Source organism: Coturnix japonica, chromosome 3 (genome assembly GCF_001577835.2).
Source record: "Coturnix japonica isolate 7356 chromosome 3, Coturnix japonica 2.1, whole genome shotgun sequence".
Taxonomy (NCBI): Eukaryota; Metazoa; Chordata; class Aves; order Galliformes; family Phasianidae; genus Coturnix; species Coturnix japonica.
Genome location: NC_029518.1, coordinates 35,516,209 through 35,528,403, shown reverse-complemented (window position 1 = coordinate 35,528,403; position 12,195 = coordinate 35,516,209). Strand labels below are relative to the sequence as shown.

The window sequence follows — 12,195 nt, the reverse complement described above, 5'->3', positions numbered from 1 at the left end:
AGGAAGAATGAAAAAAGAATAAGGGAAGAGAAAATGTGACATAAACCACATAGATTTAGGAGTCAAGGAGGAAAACATCTGGGGAAACATGGCAGGCAAAATGTACTGAAATGAAAATCGTAGGGACCGTTCAGGAGAAAGCGCCAACTCCACCAAAAATTGTTACTGTCAGTAGGGAGGAAGAAGAAAAAAAGACTGCATTAAAGCATTGTGCTGCTTTGAAGAACCAATCTATTCATCCTACTTGCAGTATAGCCAGGCTGAGATGTTGCACAAAGGGCAAGGACTTTAATGCCTTTTTTTTTTTTCTTAACGGACGTTACTCAAGCGGAGATCTTATAGTTTAACTCAAGTAAAAGATTTTCTGTTCATGCTGAAACTGTCAGTTTCAATTGAGAAAGACATTTTGTACTTGTAATGGGGCTGCTTTTTGTATCGTCTCTCAATGTAAAGTATGAATTAAGTCTCTTCTTTAGACAAAAAGATTACCAGGAAGCTTAAGTATTTCATGGTTTGTCTGGGTAACGTACAAATTTATCCCTGGCTTTGGTCACAAAAGAGAGTATAAAGGAAAAAAATTAAAATGCAGAGTGGTATATGCATGGTAAAGTGCAATGTGGAAGGTTTTTTCTTCCACTGGAATGTTATTGGATTCTCATTCACTGTGCAATGGAAATGTACTTCATCACCTCATGGGAAGATGCTGCATGGATGCCACCTTAATTTACACAGAATCACAGAATGACCCGGGTTGGAAGGGACTTCAAGGATCATGAAACTCCAACACCCCTGCCCGGCAGGGCCACCAATCTTCCATGTTTACTAGATTAGGTTGCCCAAGGCCCCATCCAACCTGGCCTTGAACACCTCCACCGACGGGTCATCCACAACATCCCTGGGAAGCCTTTTCCAGGACCTCACCACTCTCCTAGTAAAGAACTTACCCCTAACATCCAACCTAAATCTACCCTCTTTCAACTTAAAACCATTTCCTCTTGTCCTACTATTATCAGCCCTTCAAAGAGTTTATTCCCGTCCTGATTATAGGTACCCTTCAGGTACTGAAAGGCTGCAGTGAGGTACAATTTAGAGATACTGAAGATGTCTTTTTCAGTATCTCCAGCAAATTAGATTTTTGTACTAGAAAGTAAGGAAGCTAATAATGATTTTATACTCTAAGCATTCTTTGTAAGTCAGCCAATTAAATCAATAATTGTGTTGTGAAAGCAGTTCAGAAAATACCTGTCCACTCAGCAGCATGCATTTGTATCTGTGTATCTGCCCTTTAGGTGTTCAGGATTAGTAAGGGCATTTAGTGTGTTTACATTCTTGTAGTACATCTGTTTTGTTCAACTGCTGGAATTTTCCCAAATCTGTTTAAATCTCTGCTCCAGCTTTAAAGGTTAATAGGTGAAAGGCTTTTAAGCGGTGACTGCGTGTTCATGGTCAAAAGCATCATGTTTACTTGATGTGTCAAGTGTAGCTAAATATTACTGATAAGCCTCATGGAGTTTATGAGTGGTTTGAATAGTGCTAGGAGGAAGAGGTCAAAACAAAGATTATTAGGGATTAAGAAAGGTAGTACGCTAAGGTTGTCTGCTTCAGTTCTCCTGCCTGGGGTGACTGCAGAACAGGCTCTGCTCAACAGCTCTGTGTTTTTCAGTGTTTTTATAATAAATAATTTATTATTATTTAGAAACCCTGTAATTGCAATCCAGCAAACATTCTTGATACAGCCAACACCATCCAAGTGATTTACAAAGGGTTTCTGAAAACTTCAGTGTATCAAACTATGTGGGACACCTTCCTTTTCTACCTTGCTCTTCACTGTCAGCTGTTTTTCAAAGAAGAAAGTGCTGATTTTCCACAGGTGTTCTGTAGTTTGAAGACATGATCTTGGAGCTTCTTGAAGAATACTCCAGTGCAAAAATGCAAGCTGGTGCTATCTGCTGTTAGTGTTTTAAAGTATTGATGTAGGAAGCCCCTACTTTACTTGATGTCATTTCAAGGTTGTTAAAAATAGCTTGCAATGCTGAATATTCCTTTTTCGCATAACTACCACAATTTGTACTAGTTCTAACCTTCACAATATACCTTTAAGCTCTACTTTCCTTTCTTTAAAATAATCTAACAGACTGATGTTTTAGCAGCCATTTGTTCTACTGGGGTGAAGATGTGTCATTTTCCATTCTCAGTGGTAACATTAGTCTTTTTTTTAACACTATTTTTTTTTCTTGCTGCTTTTCAAAGCACCTACATCTGTACTCATCTCTCCCTTTCATCTCTTTCCGTAGCCAGATTCCATGGCAGCATTTGGAAGCAAATTCAAAAAAAAAAAAAAGAAAAAAACTTTTTTTTTTCTTTTGCTCTGCTGTTTTGTTGTGTTTTCAGCATTAAATTATTATGTTCATTGCAGTATAAAATATATTTTATCTTCTAGATGAAGGCTGTCTCTGTGTAGGTGCCAGGATTCTCACTGGATTGTACAGTTTGACTAGCCAACAGGTTGAGCTGTATCAAAAATAATAATGTTAATACTATCAGGAGAGTCCACAGAATCCTTTTATTTTGTAAGATTTTCTAGAAGAGCTAGAAAGTGTCAAAAAAATTTTTGTGTTTCCTTTGTGACCTTGAATTAAAAAGCCAAAGCGGTTTACTCATTTCATATAAATTTGGTGTAACTCCAGAACTGAAATGTTAGGTGTCGTACTGAATACTTGAAAGTTCAGTGAAACAACCACTGTGAAAAGAACTTAAACCGGGTACTGTTTTAAGTAGCTACAAGGCTACTTAGAAGACTTGACATTGTTTAACTGCTGTGACATACATCAGATCATCTACCAGATCATCCCTATTAGCAATGAAAGTCACAGTTAGGCCAAAAGTTAAATTGAGATTTCTTGTAGTTTATCTTCTCAGTCAAATATAAGTTTGACTTCTTTCTTTTCATGATATAGTTATTAGGTATTCTCAGTTACTGCCCTGGAGCTTAGCCACCAAGTGTAGCCTAATTGTCCTCTGTAGTTTTGTCTTGGATGGCTATATAATGGATGGTTTGTTTGGAGTATTTTTGTTTTATACAACTGTGTTAAAATAAATCTTACTTTCAGGAAAAACTTGTGGCAGTTCAAATAACAAGTCTGAACTCTTTTGGTGCCTATGCACGTGTCGACTCTGGCTGCTTTGTTAGCTTGTGCAAATGGTTTCCAGATGATCTTTTGTGATGGCTGACAATCCACAGAGATCAAACTGGACGCAGGGATCTCCTTGATGCTCAGGCTCTGCTTTGCGAGAAGTGAGAAAAATGTGGGGGTTTTTGGGTGGTGTTTGAACAGATGGTCGGCAGTGGAATGAAATTAGATAAGAGAGAGGAGGAAAAAAAGAGTAGCTCTCTTTCCCCATTTTTCTCTTTGTTTCTCCCCCATTGCTCAGTGAAGAATGGAAGAAAAAAATAGGAATGGAAAACAAAGGGAAACTTTCTACATGGCTTTTGGGAAGATGCTTTCAACATTAAGGAGTGTTAATAAATGATTGTATAGTGGCTTGGGTGACAAGCTATGAAGACAGGTGTTTGTGTGATGGTTTGGAAGAATAAAATACAAACCTCATCTTGTCGGTAGGAGATTTGAAGTTTCAGTCACCTGAGTATATCTGTAGTGGAGATCTCCAGCATACTTCCAAAATAGCACATTGTGGTCACATCGTAGCTGAAAAATGCACACAGTTTCACATCTCAGCTGATTTTGAATAACGTGAAATCTTATTTGTAACAGAGAATGCATTTCTGGGTGATGTGGGATTCTTTATGTTAGGACTCCAAAAAAGAGAAATAGGCAGATGTGGAGTTCTGTTCAGGCTTCCCAGAAGTGAGAACGCTGCCATCCAATACCAAGCTTATGGAGAGGCAGAAATGATTTTCTTCACATTTTTGGCTTGTTTATCCCTACCTTTGGTGCTCCTCAAATGCAGTATTTGCAAACTTTTGAGTTGTGTGTGGAAAAGTAACCAAACCTGTGATTAAGTGTCTGTGCCTGGCCTGTGATTACCTGAGAGCTGGTACGGGCAGGAAGTCTCGCTTGGAAGGCCTGGGGGATGGATGGGTGGGTGGTCTTGTGCTAAATGCTCAATGACCCAGGGCCTTAATCTCATTCCCAATGTTTTTTATAGCCTCTTAAAGTACTGAGGTATTTGTCCTGTAATTTCAGTGCTCTTGTTACTGCTGATTCAATATTTCACCTTCAGCTCCTTTAATGTAGAGGCAGCAAGCTTCACTTCATATTGAATGCTAAAACATTTCTTTAAGTTTTGGATTTTTATTTTTTTTAACAGTAGATTATTTTCTGAAAGCATTTAGAAAGTAATTTGCCTTTTCCCTGCTGCTTTCTCCCACATGTATATCACAGGAGGAACCACTGAGTCTGTGTCACTAGATTTTACAGAGATCTGAAAGAAACATAGCATCCAGATTATGCTGTGGTAATTCCCTTCAATTTAGGCAATTTAATCATCACAGAACTTAAAGAGTCAACTGTCTCTTTTGATGAAAACTACCAAATACAGTGCAGAAGGTTCAGAAGGTAAATTCTAGGAATGTCTGGTTTTCAAATGTGCCTTTTTATGCAGGGCAGCTCTGCCCACCTCTTTTTGGCTCTGCAAACCATTTATGCTTTGCCCAGAAAGAAATGTAAGCTGTTATAGGCAGAGTTGCTAGCATCGCCTGACATTTCTTTTTAAAAGATCTGGTTTCTAGTTTTATTTCTTTGTCAAACTTCCATTCATGGTAAGATTTTCTTCATTGTATATCTGAACTGACGTCCAGCCTCAGGCCAGGATGTGGCCTCCTTGCTCAAGTCAGTAATTTCTGTATACCATCTATGTTTAACTGTATTTTTTCACATAAAAATCAAGTATCACTTGACTCGTTGTAGGATCAAAGTAATTAATTTTGCACCAAGACCTACAAATTAAGCGAGTTTTAAAAAGGATGGGAGACTTGTATTCAGAGGGATGAGCAGATGGAGCTGATACTTAGCGTTTCTGTGGTCTCCTAAATTGAGAAGGCTGGCTGTCTTGTGCACTGCAATGTCCATCTACTTCAGAAGTGTGTAGAGATTAGACTGTACTCTTCTTCCTGTTCAGGATGTACCCAGATATTTGAGAAAAAGTTAGACCTACAGTATCACTCAAACTCACAGGAAACATTCTAATGAAGAGTAATTGCATTGTAGGGCCGCAGTGCTCAAGCTGGATCCTCTAACTGGTGATTTCTAAAGACCAGAAGAGTTAGCTTGCTGTGTCAGAGCAGTTGACCACCTAGTGCTGGAAAGGCACCTGGAAATAGTGTTGGAAACTTTCATATGGGCAAGGTGCAGCATACTGTGTCCACCATAGTTGTGAAAGCAGCAGAGTGACATTTCATAATAGATCCTGAAAAGTGCAGACGTCTTATGGGGTGAGACTGTTATAATAATCAACGTTGCTGAGTCACCTAGCAGTTGCTTCAGACTCTCATCCATGCAGAGGGGTGGAGAGTGTCTGTTAGTTTGCACAAATTAGTCCCAGCAGAACTGTTTGAACAATCCGCTGGTGTCATCTAACTGCAAAGTACAGCTTTGCGTTTGCATGGCAGAATATTCTCCAGGCCAAGTGCTTTCACAGGGAGTAAAAAACTTGTGGTTTTGTTATGGAATCTCCTATTAGATACTCAACCCTGTCAGTTCTGGATTATGTCTTTACTTGTGAGGCTGTGATACCATAGCTATTCAGTACTGTTTTTTGTCATAACAATTCACCTTTGTATAGTCATCTTATTTATGGAATAGCAGACCTTTTAGACTCCTCCTATTTTTTGGCAGACTCATCTCCAGTGACAATAATTTCCCTAGGCTAATTTTGTTCTGTTCTGTAATGATATTTAAAGGATTAACAGATTCCTGGGAACAAAACATTCACTGGAAGAGACAGGTAGTAACAACATTTCTCAATAGTAACTTTATTACTGAAAAAAATAATCAGTGAACCAGAATAGAATGTAGTTGATTGAGTTGACTCAGAATGTTAGACTTTTAGGAGTATTCACATGTCTTTATTTGAGCCACCTATTTTTCCCTCTTTAAACCTGGCCTCTTTTGTTCTTTCTTTGGGTTTTTCCTGTGCCTGTCTACAAGTAGCAAAATTCCTTACTATTCTGTAATCAAAAATCTTGTTACTGTGGCTTGATAAATCATCTTGACATGTATTTGAGCAGCTGATGTGTCTTCCCTGAAATTTGACTGGCTTTTCTCTTCCCTCACTGTTTATGGCAGCTGGATCAATGAATGTCCTTGCAGACACTTGTATTTTTTATATCATTTTGAATAACCAAATCTCATCCTACTTCCTTAAGTCAGGCAAAATTCTCATTGATGTCAGTAGGAGTTTTATTCTGCCTGACTAAGTGAGTACTTAAGAAAGTAAGTTACACTTCAGAAAAGGAAAGGTTAGTTGAATTGTCTTTGTGTTTGCTGTACAGGCAGGCAATGTGTGGTACTTTTTTTCCTGTTTGGTCTGCAACTGCTAGCAGCCATTGCAGCTCTTCCAGCATGACAAAATGTTCATTCATGCCAAAGTGTTCAATTTACAGATCAGAAGAGAAAAATGAACAAGAAAAAAACCTGATAAAATGGAAGGCAAAAAACAACAACAACAACAAAAAACCGTTGGATTTTCCCCATTAAAGTCAAGCTGTGGGTCACTAGTCTGGTGGAATGCTTAAGACTTGCAGAAGACCGTCCAAAATAGCTGTGATGTTGAAGAAGCTTCTTTGGTTTTAAGGACCTGCTCTTCTGAGAGTTAAGTGCTGAGCATTTACACCCAGAATTTCTAGTGCATTCAAGGTGTGCCAAATTAAATAATTTTTTGATAATAGTAATTATAGAATGCAAAGCATATGTCATTGTCCCTGAAAACACGGTTAGTGAGAGACGAGGCTGAGGATAAAAATAATATATCTTCACATGGAAGCTCAAATCACATCTGTAATTAAGAAGCGTAACATTACCCCAGTGGAGGTGCTCTCTGATGAGAAACCATACGCGATGTTTTGAAGTAATGCTATGTAGGTTAATTATTGGAAGATATTTAAGTAGCTTTTAAAATGGTACCTTAGTACTTCATGGCAACTGAAAGACCACCACAGGAGCTTGCTGCTCCCCTCAGCTCAGTCTGATCAGGACTAATTCCAAGACTGGATTTTGATTCTGTAGGAAGGAAGAAACATAAATATAATGAGAGGAAGAAAAGCTGAATTCACTTTTCTTCAATTAAGGCTTCACAAGAAAAGTCTATTTTTAATCTTAGCAAATACCCTGGTGTCTCATCTTCCCATAGGTATTTAAACGTTTTTATTTTAATAACTCCTCTTAAGGCCAATGAGAGCTAACTGTGTAAATCCCTAGAGAACTGATGAAAAAAAGCACTCCCATTCATTTAAATATAAAAATAAACCATTTGGCATGTTTATGCAGAAAAGAGTCTCATCAATTATTACTTTTTTTTTTTTGTCTGTCATCTAGTACTCTCCTAGTTAGATTTAAGGCATGCACGACTTCCAGCTTGCAGTTTTTGTGCTTTGAAGTGATGGTGAATAGAGATCCAATAAACTAGGACCAAAAAAAAAAAAAAAAAAAAAAAAAAAAAAGCTGCTAATTTGTTGGTTGTCTTCTATTACAAATAGATGATCTAAAAAAGCTGAAAGAATTTGTGTATTTGTTGTAGTGCAGCCTGCAATTTGTTACGATGGAAGTAACCGCTGTAGAATTTTTAAGCAGTATTTTCCTTCAAGCAAAATCTGCAGGTCACAGCTCTTTCAATTACATGCACAAGAGGCGAGGAGACAAAGCTAGCCTGGGCGGCTTTCTCTTTTAGCAGCAAAGTTTGCATTTCTTTTAATGTAGTTAAAACATTTGACAGCAGAGAGTGCGGTTTAGTGATGTGAGGTGATTTCCAAATGAGTGTTAGCTTTTAACTGACCTACTTTTGACTACTGGTATATTCTTGTCCATTACTTTTTGTCATTGAATAATGCTGATATATTAAGCTGTGTGCTTCAAGGGCATTGTAAAATTGCATGTAGGGGCAGGACTGAGCTGTGAAAGTGCGAATTACTCTATCAGATCGTACCCAATTAAAAAGTGACGAGCACAGCAGGAGACATTGAAAGCAAGGTTTATCTTTCATGTATCGTAAGATGTCACTATATCGGTTAGAAACAAAGTGAGTGTGAAACGGATTCTCCACCTCATCTCATCCCACTCCAAAATTAATAATATTTGCTGACTTTATTATGGGAACGAATAAGCCCCTGAGTTGTAACAGCTCATGTTCAAGGATATGACAATGGCAAGAGAATGGGAACTACAGCAGCCATGTACCTTCAAGCTATCTGTTATCAAAGTGTGTGCTGAACCTCAGGTCAACACGTTGCCAATTGTCAGTGAGTTTTGAAAAGCTGCTTGTAGTTTATATAAAACTGTACCGCGTCATTAAAAGAAGACTTGCAGGCTTTCTGCACTTCCACAGGAAGCACAGGAATAAAAGAACAGTAATGAAAGCAGGAACTTTTAGTGAGCTATGTACTTATTATAAAACTGCTACAAGATAGGGAAACTTGCTTAGTTTCCAGTGCCGTCATGAAAATCCTTGTATAACCTTTTGCTTAACATTCATCAGCACTCTTCTAATGGCGTGATGGACCTGTAAATGTAGCAATTAATGCAGTTGTCTATATACAACATAATCTTCCATAATCCTGCTGTCTTAAGGTGTTGTGCTGCCAAACCCATTCTGACAGTGGTACCATGGATAAAACTCTGATGCTTTCATAGAGAATCTGTGTGTATATATGTTTGTGTGTGTATGTATGTATATATATATACAAATCTGACACTCTTTCTCAACTGCATCAGCTTTGAAAAATGTGCCCCATGCTTGCCATCAGAATGCGTGGCTTCTGTCTGACCAGATCTGCAGACAACCTGTGTCACGTGTACCCTGATGTTTGTTGATAATGATACTGCCTGAGTAGTTTAAATGAACTCCTGTGTGCACACATGCAACTTCAGAACAGCTGATCTGACTAAATCTATGTTTTCATATCAGGCTTTAGCATGTGTATTTTTATGTTGTGAGGGGGAAAATATGAGGCGGAAAAGTGAGAAATACGTGGAGCACCGGAGGCACTGACTTATAGAGAAGATGGGGACGAGGAGGTGAATAGTTAAATTCACAGTGCCTAATACTAGCAGCAAGTTTTACCTGTGGAAACAGTGATGATCTTTAGAACATATCTTCACTTAAAAGTGATGTGTGCAGTGAGCTAAGGGTTTCAAAATGAACAACCAATTACCAGTCCTACTAGCCTGTTAGGGAAATAAAATAAAAAGAAAATGATGTGATGATCTACTGAAAGCTTCCGTTTTCCTGGAGGAGGTTTACCTTTTTCCCCATTCATACTAAACATGGGGTATCAAGGATCGTACAAGGAAACACTGAACAGTTATAACATTACCTAATTTGAATTTTATCTTGTAGTGACCAGTATAAAAGAAAATGCTGAAAAGTACATGGAGATGCTGGAAGACAAACTACATAGGTAAGGAAGATATCATGGAAACCTTGGAAAATTCGAAATGATTCTTAATGCAGCATTAACAAGCATAAATATTATAGGAATGCTTTTAACATGCATGAGAGTAATACCAGACTATTTTAATGCTGGAAATCCCATAAACGTTGCTGTGACCTCTGTTTCTGGCCATGTTTGACAGCTTTGCTAGCAGCCTGTCAATGAATACAGGTAAAAGAAAGAATTGCTGGGGTTGGATTCTCCAGTGCCTTGACACTGCTCTTGAACAGAGCTGGTAGGGCCAGAGACAAGAAGGTACGTGTGTGGTTGGTGTGCATCACTCCAGCTTGGCCTTTGAGTGTTGTAATCTGTGGAATGGACTGTAGAACATCCAGAAGTTGTGGAGCTTTGGGGCTGCTGCAGCTGGTTGGAAAGGCACTGCTGCATTCCTGTGCAAAACCCAACTCTGAGCAGAGCCAGGGAAATCGTTACTTCAGTTCTGGGTGCCCTTAAAAAGTAATGACCATCTATATTACAGTTTTGAATGAATGCTATTTTGAGGGTTTGGAAAGCAATAGAAACCAAAACAACAATGGGGATATTTTGGGAACTGAATCCATATACACAGAATACATGTATTTCTTCTTGCTGTATGAAGCGGGCTCTAGATTACCCTCAAGTTTTAAGGCTGCTTCTTGAAGGATTGTTAGCAGTTGTTACATTGTTGTGATAGAAAAGTGGACCTTTTCTTCCCCAGGTATTTTTATTAGAAAAATCTTTCATAGCCTGTAGTTGGAGTTTGTGTCTTAAGGAAAGTGCAGTTCCCAGATTTCTACTTTCTATTTCTGAGTAGGTATAATTAATAATCTAGTTTCCCTCATTATTTGTGTTTGTTGTTGCATTGGTAGAAACAGTTCTAAATTTTTTTATTTGCTCACTCGTACTGTTGAATAGAGGCACTTATTTGAGTAACTCTCATGCTTAAAGGTAATTCAGAACTGAGTAAAAAATGATGGGAGGAACTGTCTGTGTATTGCTTGTCCCCTCTAGCTTTAATACTTCATAACTAATTTCAGAACTGTGTCTGATTTCAACGTAGCTGAAGAGGCTTCATATCCATAACTGTAAGACAAGTTTTCCTGTGGATTACTTAAACAAACAAACAAAACAACAGCAAGCCCACAAATAAACAAACATACATACCTTACTCTTAACTAAAAATATAAGGTATAGTAACACACATTTATGCTTCTAGGCTGTAAGTACTTAACTGATATAGCAAGCTTTTAGGCTTTTGTATATGGGAGTTGTCTTCCTTTGTATGGTATAAGCCTGGGCCTATTTCACTCTTGGTTTTCTAGTACAATTAAGCTACAGGTTTCAAAATGTTGCCATTAAGATATGAATGTCCTTCCAAGCCTTTACTGAGGATGTAAGTGCATGAAGTCCAAGTGCTATGTGTAGTACTTCAGCTGTACCAGTAGGTTTAATATCCATTTCAGAGTTCATTATCACTTTCTCTGCCCCTGATTGGCTACCTGGATGTTCCAGCCATACAGATTATTGCAGAGGTGCCAAACTGCTGAAATTTCCCAGCCTGCCCACAATAATAATAAATCCAGCAGTGCTGACTAAGCCTCAGACATGGAAGAATCAGTCATGAACCATTAACGGTTTTTCAGTATGTAAATAAGCTACTAGAAGTCTTAGAGGTCTTTTTCAAACTCGATGTCTCTATGATAAATGTAGAAGTGATGTGAGTTAGGGTAATGAGACTGTATTCAATGAAGACATCTCTATGGGTATGTTGAGTGTGGGACAGCTTTAACTCATCACTTGGGAGGTTTAGAGATTGTGGTGAGATTGGGAGGTGAGATTGTACAGATGCTTGCTGTATCTATTTAACCTAGTTCAGTGAAAGTCAGATGGGTATCTTTACATAGGATCCTTGCTTGTCCACAGAAATTGTATTTCTTCATCTCACCTCTTTCCACCCAGAGTGAAAACTGTTGTGGCCTTTGTGTCATTACCGTGACTAAAGCTGGGTTCAATAACTGCCCAGTTTGGCCATGATTGAGCTTAAGTCAATTACCTATTTGTAAATGATTGAGGGTGATAAACTGAACATAGGAAAGAGTTATCTACAGCCATAAGAACAGAAGATTTGGGTTGGAATTTCACTCCTACATGCTCTCTCTTAAATCAGTACTTAAGCACTTAATGAAAGTGGCCAGTTTTTGCAAAATGTGAAGAGTACTAATAAAGACTTTTGAGATTGGTGAAAACTGAGACTGCCAGTCATACTTTTTCTTAGGTGCTTAGATGTTGGAATCCAAGTTTAGAATTAGCAGTGTCAGATATTCATCTAGTTTTGAAGATATCCATAAAATCACCTCTTTTTTAAATGGCTAAGAAACCACTAGTCGGTACTTCTGCTGGAAAAGTCAAGCAGTGTCACCAATTGTATATCTCTCACATTTTACATATGACCTGTATCTCATTAAATCTCTGTCCTCTAGCAAATTTTATTTTCTTCTATCATGGGGGGAAGGGGTGAGAATGCAAGTTCATAGCAAGGTTGATCTTTGTCT

The 12,195-nt window shown here is 38.2% G+C and overlaps 1 protein-coding gene across 9 annotated transcripts in view; it reads left to right on the top strand.

Annotated features, from left to right (window-relative positions):
* DISC1 (DISC1 scaffold protein) overlaps positions 1-12,195 on the top strand; it is a 181,284-nt gene that overhangs the window by 131,321 nt on the left and 37,768 nt on the right. For all 9 annotated transcript variants that reach the window (XR_001554046.1, XM_015857891.2, XM_015857893.2 and 6 more), the window contains one exon: positions 9,571-9,631. Coding sequence is in view for 8 of the 9 variants with exons in the window: in XM_015857891.2 (XP_015713377.1) it covers positions 9,571-9,631 (61 nt within the window). In the remaining variant the exon portion in view is untranslated. The remainder of the gene's footprint in view (positions 1-9,570; positions 9,632-12,195) is intronic.